At 43.5% G+C, this 14828-nt stretch overlaps 1 protein-coding gene across 2 annotated transcripts in view; it reads left to right on the top strand.

Annotated features, from left to right (window-relative positions):
• STK39 (serine/threonine kinase 39) overlaps positions 1-14828 on the top strand; it is a 183364-nt gene that overhangs the window by 73997 nt on the left and 94539 nt on the right. For both annotated transcript variants that reach the window (XM_060257268.1, XM_060257267.1), the window contains exons 9-10: positions 1363-1411; positions 1514-1579. In XM_060257268.1, coding sequence (XP_060113251.1) covers positions 1363-1411; positions 1514-1579 — 115 coding nt within the window. The remainder of the gene's footprint in view (positions 1-1362; positions 1412-1513; positions 1580-14828) is intronic.

Here is a 14828-nt window from a genome sequence, read left to right as displayed (position 1 = left end):
AAGGCAGGCAGGTGTATTGCTCAGTGAACATTTTGGTAATAAATGGGCTAATCATTTGTAATGTTATGTAATTTTACAAATATGAATTTTACAAATGATTGGTATAATCAATTCTTAAGCTACAAACTATTTTTTTAAAAGTTATTTTGATCCTTTCTGTGGAGTGAGAGTATATTTCTACTTGCTTCTTTAATACATATTGTACTGGTTTCTTAGTGTTTATAAACTGATATCCTATAATTATGCACACCTTCCCTCTCAATTTTTCACATAGTTGCCAGTTTAGTGTAGTGATTAGGAGTGCAAACGCTGATCTGGAAGAATAGTGTTTGACTCCCCAATCCTCCACATGCACCTGCTGATGTGACCTTGAGTCAGTCACAAGTTCTTTCAAAGGTCTCCATAGACCAGTTTTTAACTTCTTCAGCAATAGTTGCTCATCTAGCAGAGTAGCTTTATGCATATGGCTTACTTTAAGAACTACTAAGAATTACAACTTTAAAATGGATTAAGTGAGGTGAGTCAGATCAGGTCGACCAGTACACTGTACCCCAGATGGTGGGTTTTTTTGTCAGGCAGGTCCCGAGTTCCTGTTCTGTCTTTGTTCCTTCAGGGGATCTTATGCCGCATTCTTTTGCAAGCTCTTGGAGACACATAGATGTTTGCTCTTCCCTAGTAACTGTCTGTCCTACATACCTTTTTATTGTAAAAGTTTGGGAGCCTATTTACAGAATAGGTCAACCACATTTTCCATATCTATCAAATTCAAGTAGGTGTGTTTGCGTTGTACTCAAAGAGTTTATCTTGGCCATAACCACAGCAGTTTCTGATCCTCTGTATAAACTAAAGATAGGCAGCCTTTTTTGACCTAAGTGCTGGGGAAAAAACATCTACCTGTGAAGATGCTGCTGTGCCAGCAAGCAAGCCTGGATGGAGAAGATGAGGGTTGTATTCAGCCAATCACACCTGGAGTAAGCCAAGCCACAGTGGCACTGCCAATATCTGAGGGGTTTGCTTTGGACTTAGCTGGTAGCTGTGTAGGTCTGGGAGGCAATGACTGGCATAAACCATTGCCTCAGTAATATATTCTGGTGTGCTACTGTTTGCACGCATAAGCCCTGCTCCTAATATAAATAGTAGTATTCTGGTTTATAAACCCTCATTCTGGATGTTCAGCTTCCACAAGGAATACATTTTTAGCGACTAGATGTCAGCTGAAATGCAGAAATGCTGATGCTAGCCATTCAAGCAGCTTTTGAAAGGACAAAGTGAAAAACGCTGGAGAATCACAGTGTCCTGAATTGTATGAATGAGGACTTGTCTTTTTCTGTCTGCTCTTATAACTTCTTCCTGATATTTCAGGCCCACGGCAGCAGAACTTTTAAAATGCAAGTTTTTCCAGAAAGCCAAGGTAAAATACTTAAAGCAGATATTCTTCCTGAATTATCTTATGCTTGTATATTTTCCTCCTACTTTCTTGAGGCTGGCTTTAATTATGACATTGGTTTTACAGACTAGAGAATACTTGATTGAAAAGCTTCTTACAAAGACCCCTGACATAGGCCAAAGAGCAAAAAAGGTAAGGTTCCTTGTACTGTTTAGTTGCAGTAGGCAATGAGGAATACAGTAGCAAGTTATGCTCAGCATGTGGGTCATATTCAGGTTTACTGTAATTGTAGTTTGGAATTCAGTGTGTTAAGTACATAGCAGGTATTACCTAAAGGCCATTGGAGGGTTGTTGGGGCTGGGGGCGGGGAGAGGACTGGGCCACTATCCAGCCAATTCCATTAACAGGTCAGTGCGGCCCCTAAGAGCAGGCCTGCTGGTTACAGGACCAGGCAAGACAAGGGAAGGAAGGAAAAGTTCAGTCTTTTAGTAGCAGCACCTCAACAGCTATGGCTGCTGTCACAGTGCTGGTGTGGGCTGGCTTGGATTGGGTTATCAGCTAATTCAGGCAGGCAGCATGGAGAACGAGGAGTAGGCAACCCAGAATCAAGTTTCTGCTTGATCCACTGCTGAAAGAGAGACAGAAAGAGAGACAGACACGGTGTATGTGTTCTGGGATTCTGCTTACTAGGGAAATGCTGCATTTGCTTATTCCTTCTGCAAAGTTGTGTGTGTGTGTGGCAAAAAGTGAAAAGCCTGGCGTACTGAGGAAAGAAAACAGAGTTGTAATGTTCAGGAGTATATTGGTTAGTTGGCAAGTAAATTTTGAGAGAGGAAAAGAATTTTGACATCTTAATGTTTTTATGTAAAACTATACAAATATTGTTATAGCGGTACTTTGGGGGAAAGGCTATGTATAATCGACCATACTAGCATTAGATGATTTTCTTCCCTATTTTCCCTCACTCCTTTCCTAGTAGGCCTTTACAGATCCCTCTAGCGGCTGCTCCTGAAATTGCTTGTTCGTTTATAATGTTAGTTTTGGAACTACAGTACCTTTTTGGAACTAAAGTATCCACCTGATGAAGTCAAGGAACAAATTAACAAAGCCAGAATGGCATCCAGAGAAATGGTACTGTGTTGCAAGACGATAATAGAAAGAGACAATAATAGAATACTCCTAGTAGTCACATACAGCTCTCAAAACAGTTCAGCATATCATCAGCGACTTACTACCTCTACTGGATAATGGCAGTTCTCTTTCTCAGGTACTGGGGGAAAACCTTTTATTGTGCACAGACAGCCCCCCCCAGTTTCAAACAGCTCACCCGCAGTAATACAACATCTAATTTGAACATGGACACTGTTACCAGAGCTTGCTACAAACCTAGATGCCAACTTTGCTGCTACGTACCCAAACAGCACGATCACTTGGATCTAACAGCATCAATGCCAGGGGTGTCTAACTCATTTGTTATGAGGGCCGAATCTGATATAAATGAGAACTTGCTGTGCCAGGCCATATCAGGCCAGCCATGTGTATACCTATTTAAGATTAGGGAGGAGAGATATAAACTTTACAAAGAACACAAACACATTAAATATTTTTTTTTAAAAAAATGTAAAACGTTAGCACTCATTAGTCTTAAAGGTGCTTTCTTTGTATTTCTCCCATGGGGTCCAGGGAACTGGGCAAAGGAAGCTCTGGCTCTTTCCTTCCTTCCCCGGGAGTGGAAGGAGCCACAACCGATAGAAGGAAGAGAGACTTGGCTCAGTAGCTCTGCTGTGCAATTGAGAGAACCTGGAAAAACAAGTTCTGCCTTCCCCCCCTTTCTCCCCAAGGAAGGAGGCTTAGCCAGTGGAAAATATGGAGGTTTTGCTCTGTAGTTCCCATGTGATTGAGCAAACCTTGTAAATCAAGCTGTTATGCAGAAGGAGCATGAGATAGGGAGAAGGAAGCAGATGACAGCCAATTGGTCAGGGACCTGATAAGAGCCCTCCATGGGCCTAATTTGGCCCCCAGGCCACATGTTTAACACCCCTGAACTACACCATCTCAGGGTTATTGATATACTCATGTTCTAACACTGGATATGCCATTAAATGCCGACAGTGCCCTTCAGTTCTCTACATAGGTTAAAGAGGTCAAACCTTACATCAAAGGATAAATGAACACAAATCTGGCATCAAGAATCACAGTACTAAGAAACCTGTAGGAGAACACTTCAGCCTTCCAGGACATTCAATGGGTGACCTCACAGTAGCTGTTTATTGCAAAGGAACAGACTAGAAAGGGAGATTGCTGAGTTGCAAATTATTATAACACTCAGAACAATGAGATCTCCAGGGCTTAACAGGGATATTGGTTTCTAACCTCAGGGATATGCTAACCTCATTCAGCCCTTACATCTGTATTCTCACCAATCCTCCAGAAGGGCCATATGTCCTCTATTTCTTATTTGAAATAATAGATTAGAATAGTAGATTGTAATGTAATGAATAGTAGAATGTAATGTAATTTGGAATGGTAGACTGGAATGTATTTCTCTGCCCTGGGAACAGGAGACATAACTCTACAAGCCAGTTGCCCCACTTCAAATAAGAAGATGTTGTAAGGTCGCCTTCATGCTTGAGAGGAGATGGATGGAGTGTAATGGAAGAATCTCAATTGCTCTCAGCATTCCACAATTAAGGATACATCTGCCCATCAATATCCATCAATTTGACATATTTATTCCCTTCACAATTCCCACTTTCCACTCGAAATTCAACCAAAAACAAATGGCAACCATATAAACTAGCCTGGTATTCCTGTTTGGTCCTTGAACCTGTTAAACATCTTCATTATATTGTATACAAATTTACTGCTCATCCTCTACATATGTATGGACTGGTTCCTTGGGAGGTGGTGGACTTCCCTTCTTTGGAGGTTTTTAAACAGAGGCTTTTGAGCAGTCTTCGGAGGATGGTAGAAGACAGGATGGCCTGGCATGAATTTGTCCATGGGGTCGCAAAGAGTCGGACTCGACTGTGGGACTGAACAACAGCAGAGGCTTGTTATCACAACGGAGAGAGGCAACCAGTGGGGGTCCTCAGGAGTTTGTATTGTGCCTACTGCTAAATTAATAATGGAGTAGGAAGTGAGCAGCTAGGACAATCAGTTTGGTGGAGAACATATTATTTAGGATTTTTTTCTCCCTCGTGATGTTAAAACTTAGTCACTCAGTGAGGTTGATGTATGAAAAGAAATACTTCACTCTAGCTGCTACAACATATAGCTATAGCAATTTATTGCCAGGAGGTGTGACAATAGCTACTGGTTTAGATTACTTTAAAATAAATTTTAGCTACATCTGTGGAAGATAAGCCAATTGGTGAGTTATTAGTCTTGATAGCTCAATGGAACCTCTTCAGGTGAGCAGTGACAGGCCAGTTGCTGAGGAGATGAGGGAGATGTGATGTCTTCAGGCTCTGCTTATGGCCATCTTTGAGGCATCCAGCTGGCTTGTGCAAGAAACAAGATGCTGAACTAGATAGAGCAGGGGCCCCCACGCATTACTTGTGGGCGCCATGGTGCCTGCTGACACCATTCCTGGTTCCTGCCAAGCATTTTTAGTAAGTGGGTGGGGCCATGTGAAGCTTTTGCCCAGCAGGACTTCTGATTGGCCACTGGAGCTCTGGTTGGCTGTGCAGATGAAAAGGCATCCTATTAAGCAGAACTTAGGCCTGAGATGTTATTATTTATTAGATATATTAATAGCCCCATCCCAGCACAAGCCGGGCTCTGAGTGATGTACAAAAGTATATCATAAAAAAACAATATACAAATCACAAGTTAAAATGACACAATAATTTAAATTGAAACTATTCCAGAAGTCCCAGATGGTGTCCTAATGACACATTTTTGTTCATGTTCTGGACAATGAGGGTGTCACATGGGAGGTGGGGAGAAAACTTACAAAGTGTTGGGGAGAGTAGGAAAAAGAAGGTGCCAGCTGATGACCAACTGTTGCTGCCCTCACCCTAAAGCCTGGCAGAACATCTCCGCCTTACAGGCCCTGTGGAATTACATAAGATTCTGCAGGGCCCTGTTGTCATTCAGCAGTGAGTTCCACCAGGTCAGGGCCGGGACTGAAAAGGCCCTGGCCCTGATTGAGGACTGTCAGACCTCTTTAGGGCCAGAGATCACCAGTAAGTTGTTGTGTGTGGAGCATAATACTCTTTCAGGGACATATTGGAGGAGACGGTCCCGCAGATACGTTGGTCCCAGACCACTCAAGGCCTTACAGGTCAAAGCCAGAACCTTTAACCTGATTTGGTACAAATTGTTGCACCAATTGTGATTGTCTCCACATCCTGAAGTGGCCATTTTGTTGTTGGACCCACCATCCTGTGTCAGAATTGCAGAGGTATCCACAGGCACTGAAAAGTTGGGAGTCAGATCCAGCGGGGATATTCTTGCACTGATAAGAGACTGACGCCTTTAAATAGAAGTATGAAAATAAGTAAGCTGATGGCTGTAGCAGCGTTTCACCTGGTGGAGAGGTTTTTTTCAGGAGCCCCCAGAAACTCGATCTACTTCATTCTTGTGAATGAACTACTAGTGCTTTTCAGGTATGACTTACTCCTGAAATTAAAAAGCCACAACCCTCAAGTGTGTTCTTTCTTTGTCTAAATTAGGCAGGCTTGTGTTTGGAGCTCTGAGTGCTATAAAAACTGGGCAAATTGCTTAAACGTTTGCTAAGTGCAGTCTTAATTGGAAGGAAAAAAACATTTCCAGCTATTAAAAAACGTAAATGAAGCTGTAAATGTCTAGATTTTATTTAGGATTTCTCACATGCACTCTGTGTATGTGAGTGTGTGATGCTTAGAAGCTCTGTGAGCCTTTTTTCCCTTCTGTTGGAAAGTAATCTCACTGGAAAGTAAATAGAAATGTTGTATGCAGCAGTCCCACGGGGACTGTATGTATAAAGTCCAGGAGATAATGGCCCCAATGGAGCAGACTCTTCAGGCCTGTGAAAGAAACTAGCTATCTGGTGTTATTGGTTGGTTCTCATTTCTTTCAAGTGCTGAAAATCCAGAGGAGAATTCTGTGTCCCTTCTTATGAGTATGTTTCAGAGTATCCACTTCTTTTCTTGGAGACTGAAATGTGACGTGCCTTTGCTTTTCTCTTATCATATTTTTTTATTGGGATATTTGGTTAATATCCTCAAGTTTGTCCAGTCATAGAAGCATGATATTGAGTGTGGTAAATAAATCTATTGCAAAAAAAAAAAAAGTAATCTTACATTTATTCAAGTTGATTCAGTTCACATTGAGGTTACAGTCAAAAGAAGAGAGAAAGACCTAATCTAAAGAGTATTCCCACAACCAGAAATGGCCAGCTTTTTAATTTCTTTCTTTCTTTCTGTGTGTGTGTGTGTGTGTGTGTATATGTGCGCCCCTGGAAGTCATGGTGACCTCTGGTGACTGACCTCTACTGGGGGCCTGGAGGATATTCAGAGAGGTGGCTGAATAAAGCCTGCCCCTACCTTCCCTGTTCTGGTATTTCAAGGAGGTCTCCCATCTAAATACTTGCCAGAGTCAACCCTTCTGAGATCTGACAAGATCACTCTTGCTCATTCAAGGCCAGAAATGACCAGTTTGGCATCATGTCTGTGGGAGGATGAGGGCATTGTATCTGCAGGAGTGACCTAAAGAGACATGTGTCTCCATGAGTGGCCATGTTGAGGAATTGAGAGGACAAAGTGAGGGGAGCTAGAGGGCGGCAGTTCCCAGGTTAAGAAAAGAGAGGCATCCTATTCAAGGAGACAGTGCCCACACACTCTTAGAGTGATGTAGCTCTTCCCAGTGTCCGCATGTTGAGTTGCTCATTCCAAGAGCAACTCAACATGCCCTTTCTCCCTGAAGCTCGAGGTGGTGTACATAGTTCTTCTCTATTTTGTCCTTAGAGCAATCCTGTGAGATAGGTTAGGCTGAGAGGGAATTGGTCCAAGGTCACTCAGTGGCAGACGGGGGGATTTAAACCTGGTTCCCCTCATTCCTAGCCTTGACACTCTCATCACTATTTGTGCAAATGGTAGTTCAGTCAGTATCCTCTAATGTTGCCTCCCCCAGATACTTTAGCCTAATGCAGCCTTCTTTTTATACTTTGCTGGATGTCCTGTGGACTAGAACCAGCTATGCTGAGAATATCTCAGGGAGGTTGAGTTGCCAGCCTCTGGTTGGGACAAACCGGGACCTAAAAAAAAAAAAAAAAGCTACTCTGACCCAAAATTACCCAAATATTCTAGTTTGAATTGTTGGTGTTATAAGAGAACAGACATACAAATGAAAGTAACACAACAATTCATTCCAAATATACTCAGTTGTTCCAGCTGACGCTGAATAGCGTTCTGAGAAGATGCCTGTTAGAAAGTAATGCAGGAGACATCTTTGTCCCATGGGAATGTTGTAAATTTATGTCTTCGTTGACTTTTGAAATTTCTGTTAATCCTGTGCCTGAGGAAATTACTGAAACAGGAAGTGGATGTTAATGGCCCTGTCACTATTCATGGGATTAAGAATGGACTATCTACTGTGAATATGTATGAACATTGACTGGAATTATTCAACGTCAGTTGGAACAACCAAGTGTATTTGGAATGGATTGTGTATTTTCAATTGAATCATTAAGATAATATTTTGGTAAGGGTTTTTTTTTGTAATTTTGGGTCACAGTAGCCTCTGGTTGGGGCCTGGCATTCTCTTGGGATTTCATCTGCCCTCCAGACTGCAGAGAACCGTTTCCTTAGTGGAAATGGCGGCTTCAGGGAGCAAACTCCATGGGATCACATCCCTACTCCTCAGGCGCTGCCCTCTCCAGGCAAAACCCCCACCTCCCCAATTTTCCAGGCTGAGCAACCGTACACGAAGATTGGAGTTTGCTTTCCTGCCTCAAACCTGGTCTTTGTACTTTAGTTCCCACTGGCCAGTGTAAATCTGATGGGGCCATGGGAATGCTGTCAGAAAACACTTGTTTGGAGGTTTACTACACATTCAGTGGGTGGATATCCCATTGAAAAAAACCCGTTAGCCTGTGTCCTCCTGACCTGTTCAGGTTCAAGGCTTTCCTGTCAAGAGTTCTGTGGTCCAGGCACTGGTTAAAACATTGCACATTAATAAGACCGGGAATCTAGTGCTGTAGGGTAGGACTCAGCAGTTGTGAGCAAAGGATGTAATTATCTTTAGTCAACTCATACTGAAGAGTGTTATGAAAAATTTAACATTAGTTCTGCATTGCAAAGCAAAAATGCTTTTGTATGCTTCGTACGGTTACTGTCATTTCCGAAACTGGTTTTTGGCTATTGGTTTCACAGAAGATACTTCTTTTTGCATTAACTGTAAATGCCTTGAACTAGGCTTTAGTTCTACTAAGGAAGACTCCTTTTATGAGTGCTTCTAGAGTTGATGTAGTATGCATTTACTTTGATCCGTTGTATTCTAGGTAATGCTGATAACTTGGTCTTCCCAGTGTTTGTTCTTCTTCTCTTTCTTTAATCTAGCGGTTTTGTGACACTTTATGAACATGCGGGACATAGTCAATGTACCCAGCGTTGCATGTAGTAGCAAGGGCTAGATTCTGCCCTAGATTTCTAATTACTTCCGGTTTTTAAAAACTCTGTCTGCTTTAATTTACCTGGCCAAGCAGCAGCTGCTGCTTTTTATTTTAATTGCTGCTGGGTGGGGATGAACTGTAAATGTTAGTTTCTAATCCCATGATAGAGCAGTAGCGCCTAGTTGGTTGACGTGAAAGACAGTGGAGTGGCTTCCTTCGCTTTGGCACCAGGCTCTTATAGTACGGCTCTCAAAAATAAATAAATTTTGCTTTGTGAGTTTCGACGCATCCTGGATCAAGCCTCCAGGCGCTGGTTGTCCACTGTAATTAAGTAATTTTGAATGCGTTTAACTGCACCTGGCAAAGTGAGCGCCAACTGTGTCTCTCTTTCCATCCGTGCTTCCCCCTGTTTGCTGCAAGGACTGTTGCCTCCCCTGTAATCGTTTTAAGAGGCATTAGCTTAAAGCCTTGGGGACTGGCAAATATAAACGGCTGTAAATCATTTAACGGACTCACGGAGACACAGTTCATCTTGGAGCACAAAAGACACTTTCCACTTGCGCAGCATAAGGAAGTTTCCAATTGCAGATGCCTGTGATAGATCTACGCATTCTTTGTGCAGTGAAACAATAGTGGCGTGACTTGGAACTGAAATTAGATTCAGGCAGGTAAGCTGTGTTGGTCTGAAGCAGCAGAACAAAGTTTGAGTCCCACCAGTGGCACCTTTCAGACCAACAAAGTTTTCTTCAAGGTATAAGCTTTCGTGTACAAGCACATTTCTTCGAGTACACATGAAAGCTTGTACCTTGAAGAAAACTGTTGGTCTGAAAAGGTGCCGCTGGTGGACTCAAAACTTTGTTCTTTTGGAACTGAAATGCCCAGCAGAGGGCGGCAACGCACTTTGCAGGCCTTAATATTGGTTCAAATGAAAAGCAGCAATGAAGGATCTGTGCTTTTTCCAGGTTGGAACGGAATCATTTGTTGTGTCAATATAACTTGAGTTAAGTTGAAAGAACCTCTCTTTCCCCTCCCCATTCTGTCCAATTGCATGCTAACAATGTAGGGTATTTTATATAAATAATTGCAAACTACACTCACGATGAATACTTGGGTACATTGCACCAAAACTTTTATCATACTCATGCAAAATGAACCTAGGATACTCCCCCCTCCGCTCTTACTATTAAAAGCCTTGTTGATTAATAATAATAATAATAATATATTTAATTTATATCCCACCCTCCCCGTTGTAGCAGGCTCAGGGCGGCTCACAGCATAAAAACTTCAACAATCACAATACATATAATAGATCGTACATAAATATTATAAATCATACATTAAAACCATATATTACAAATCAAACATTAAAACCATTTAAATTGGTTTAGAGCTAAAATCTTGATGTTACACAGTTTACAGTTTTTCCGTGGCGATGGTATTCTTCTACAGTAGATTCTTAAGTATAGGCCAGCTGGAAAAGAGTCGTCTTGCAGGCTCTGCAGAACTGGGCAAGGGTCCGCAAGGCCCACACCTCCTCTGGCAATTGATTCCACCAGTGAGGGGCCACAATCGAGAAGGCCCTATCTCTGGTGACTTTCAGTTTGGCCTCCCTTGGCCCGGGGATTACCAATAGATTTTGCGACCCAGATCTTAGTATCCTCTGGGGAATATATGGGGAGAGACGGTCCCTAAGGTAGGCAGGTCCTTGGCCATATAGGGCTTTAAAGGTAATAACCAACACGAATTCGGTACATTATTGGCAGCCAGTGCAGTTTCTGCAGCCCCAGCTGTATGTGCTCCCATCTAGGGAGTCCCAATAACAGCCTGGCTGCTGCGTTCTGCACTAGCTGTAGTTTCTGGGTTCAGCACAGGGGCAGCCCCATGTAGAGGACATTACTGTAGTCTGACCTCGAGGTGACCGTTGCATGGACCACTGTTGCCGGGTCGTCGTGGTCCAGGAAGGGGACCAACTGCTTTGCCCGCCTAAGATGAAAAAAAGCGAATTTAGCAGTGGCTGCTATCTGGGCCTCCATTGACAGGGCCAGCTCCAGTAGCACCCCCAAGCTCTTGACCTTGCGCGCCATTTTTAATGGCGCACCGTCAAATGCTGGTAGGGGGATTTCCCTTCCCAGACCGCCCCGACTCAGGCAAAGGACTTCTGTCTTCGCTGGATTCAGCTTCAGCCTACTCAGCCTGAGCCACCGTGCCACAGCCTGCAGCCCCAGGTCTAGATTTTCTGGGACACAGTCAGGCCAGCTGTCCATTAGTAGATAAGAGTTGGGTGTCCTCAGCATATTGGTGACAACCCAGTTCATACCCCCGGGCAATCCGGGCAAGGGGGCACATGTAGATGTTGAACAACATTGGGGAGAGCACCGGCCCCTGTGGCACCCCACAATTAAGCGGGTGTTTCCGGGACAGGTCTCTCCCAGTTGCCACCCTTTGTCCCCAACCATCAAGGAAAGAGGAAAGCCATTGCAAGGCGACCCTTGAATCCCCGCGTCAGCAAGGCGGCGGGTCAGTAATTGATGGTTGACCATATCGAATGCAGCATCAGTACCGCCGAGCCACCTCGATCCAAATACAACTCTGAAGTTTGAGATAAGGGCATCTACTAAATCAGGGGTGGCCAAACTTGCTTAACATAAGAGCCACATAGAATAAACATCAGATGTTTGAGAGCTGCAAAACAAGAATGTCAGGTATCTTGAGAGCTGGAAGGAAGGAATGATTGAAATAAAGGTGGAAAGAAAGCAAATAGAGGTGGGGGAGAGAGGTTGAAAGAAAGCAACTTTAAATGCATTCTCCAAGCCACTGGCTTGGCTTGGTGAAGTGTTTTAAAGAGGGAAGTGTCTTTTCCAAGTTGGCCAACAGGGCAGTGGGGACTTTGAGAGCCACACAATATGTGTGAAAGAGCCACATGTGGCTCCCGAGCGACAGTTTGGCCACCCCTGTACTAAATAGAAGCAGCTCTTCTTCAGTTTAGAGGGGCAGCAGAGCCACCTCCAAGGGTGGCACATCAAGTTGTTGCTTGACTCTGCGCTTTGCAACTTGGTATTTCCAGCATTCCCTTCTAGTTTTGTGCCTGTAGGTGAGGCCTGAGTCCACATACCTCTCCAACGTCCCAGAAGTTCTTCAGACAACACAGAATTCATAATTGTGGCTTGGATCCAGCTAGCTTTTTGATGATTATTGGATTTATATCCTGCCCTCCACTCAGAATCTCAGAGCAGCTTACAATCTCCTTTATCTTCCTCCCCCACAACAGACACCCTGTGAGGTGGGTGGGGCTGGAGAGGGCTCTCCCAGCAGCTGCCCTTTCAAGGACAACCTCTGCCAGAGCTATGGCTAACCCAAGGCCATTCCAGCAGATGCAGGTGGAGGAGTAGGGAATCAAACCTGGTTCTCCCAGATAAGAGTTCACACACTTAACCACTACAGCAAACTGGCTCGAGACTGAGCAAAAGGTCAATCACCCACCTTTATTACAGCCCCCATCCCATGTGGCTTTTGTCCATGCAGGTCCTGTCATCCCAGCATAGTCATTTTTAGTGATTAAAGAGTATGTTCTCCTTTTTCACTTGTAAGAAAACTGGTTGGATCTGTCTGACCCCTATGGCTAGTAGTATCCTCATGATATTTGACTCCATGATAGTGCTCCTGTTTATGCTCTGTTAATATGCTAGTCTGGTATGGGGAGCTTGGGCTACAATACAATATTCAGTGTATCTATTTAATAATATTATACAGTAGTTTTAACCTCACTGAAAGATATAATGCAAAGCAAAATGCGGAATTCTGTTGTGTTAATTGTATATAGTTCTTTCCCCACTTCTCGTGTCTTTCATACGTTCCCAGAATTTCAGTGTGCGTGCCCATGTTCAGCCTTTATTTCATTGTTCATTTTCAGCTGAAGAAAACTACTAGGGTGTAATTGTGTTTGCCACCAGAGGGAGCAGTTGGAATGCATAATTTCAGAAGCTGCTTTCAGTGTTTTTCTTGCATTCCTTTACGAACATGGTGAAATAAGGTGAAAAAGCAATTCTCCCCCCACCCTGCTTTCCCTTTCAGGTTCAGTTTTTCCGCTCATGCTCGCGCTGGTTCACCATTATGTCTCATAGAGGTTACAGGGGCATGGTTGCATACATTCTACAGACATGTACCCATCAACAAAGCAAAAGGAAATGAATAAAGAGTTTTAAGATCAGCGACAGGCATTTTGTGTTATATGATGGGGCAAATAAGAAGGTCTCAGTAGCAAAATCCCTGCTGAACGATGAAGTTGAACTCTTTTTTTAGCCTTTGCATCTTGGCAGGTAAGGTATCTGAAGCCTTAAAACTTGGCATTGAAGATTTTTTAATGCTTCTGGGTGAAAAAATGTTCAAGGTCTTGATTCCAGTTTCTAGAATAGCGGCTCTGCAAATGCATCTATCTGTCCGCTTTTTTATTTAACTGTAAAGCCGTAGGAGGCAACTGCCAGTTAGAATTTTTTTTTTCAAAGATCCCATATCAACATTCTGAATGACACTTCTGGCGCTTCCTTAGCAACATCTTGCGTTTCAGGGTTTAAAGTGGAAAGGTAGCCTGTTCTTTGTTGAAGGGAGCGCGCTGGAAAGCACTTGTGTGTGAACTGTGTTTTCAACCCCTTCTACTGTAGCTTGGCCGAGAGCACTGCGGCCTCTTATGAATCTCTTCCTGACAATTGGAGGCTTTCCTGCCTCCTGGTAAATTTGGATGATTGTCAGGGAAAAAAAAATCAGGTAAAAGAGATGCTTTGCTATTGTGTAGCTAAGGAAAGGTGTGTGCAGAATTTTGAATACGTAAACAGCTTGGGTTTCCAGTTGGTTCTTTAAATTTGGCATTAACATGGGCATGCTGAGAAGGTGATTTCTTCCCTCGATCCATTTTCCTGAGGCTCTTGACTTGGTTGTGGGACAAACAAGATGTTTTCAAGGAGTGGCACCACCCTCCTTTTGGTCTTGCCTTGCAAAGGAGGCGTGAAGAGCACACCACCCTTCACCAGATTTTTTTTTTTTTCATGTTGTGCAAGACCACTTTATTCAAGCAAGCCTATCGCTGAATTGTTTAGGTCTCTGACTTCTGCACTGGCTTGTTATGTGGCAGATCTTGGTAGATGTAATCCAGATGTAACGAGGGCATGCACCACAAAACCCAATGTTTTCTCCCCTAGGAAAGGCAAAGCTGGTAAAAGGTACTTTTGGCTACAGACTGCCATCTGCTTATCCAGCAATAGGCCAGGGTCAAGAACACCCTCAGACTATATATCCGTTCCTTCAAAGGGGGTGCAACCCCACCCATCCAGAATGTGTGACACCTTAAATCCTGGGTCAGGCCTTCCTACCAGTAGCACTTCCATCTTGCTGGAATTAAGCTGCAGTTTATTAGCCCACATCCACTCCAGAATTGCCTCCTGGCATTGATTCAGGGTTTCTACAGCCTCCCTGGATCATCTGGAGCGTGTCCACATACTGTCATCTACAGTGTCCACATACTGTCATTGGAGGTCCTCACGCAGTTGTTTCATGTAATTGTTAAAGAGCACAGTGGATAAGATGGAACCTTGGTGATCCCATAGCCCAAAGACTGAGGGACTGAGCAACAGCATCCCCGCACCACCTTCTGAAACGTACCTTCCAGGTAGAGCCAGAACCTCAACAAGACAGTGTTTTTCAATCGCTGCCCAGAAAGGTAGTTCGGAAGGGTATACTATGATTGATGGCATCAAAAGCCACTGAGGTTTTACGAGATGTCTTCATATCTGAGATAATATAGTTCGTTGCCTTTGGTTATTTATGGTTCAGGAGACCTTACTTCAATGGAGA

This window comes from Heteronotia binoei, chromosome 16 (assembly GCF_032191835.1).
Source record: "Heteronotia binoei isolate CCM8104 ecotype False Entrance Well chromosome 16, APGP_CSIRO_Hbin_v1, whole genome shotgun sequence".
Taxonomy (NCBI): Eukaryota; Metazoa; Chordata; class Lepidosauria; order Squamata; family Gekkonidae; genus Heteronotia; species Heteronotia binoei.
The sequence above is the reverse complement of the archived record's forward strand: the minus strand, read 5'-3'. Positions and strand labels throughout refer to the sequence as shown.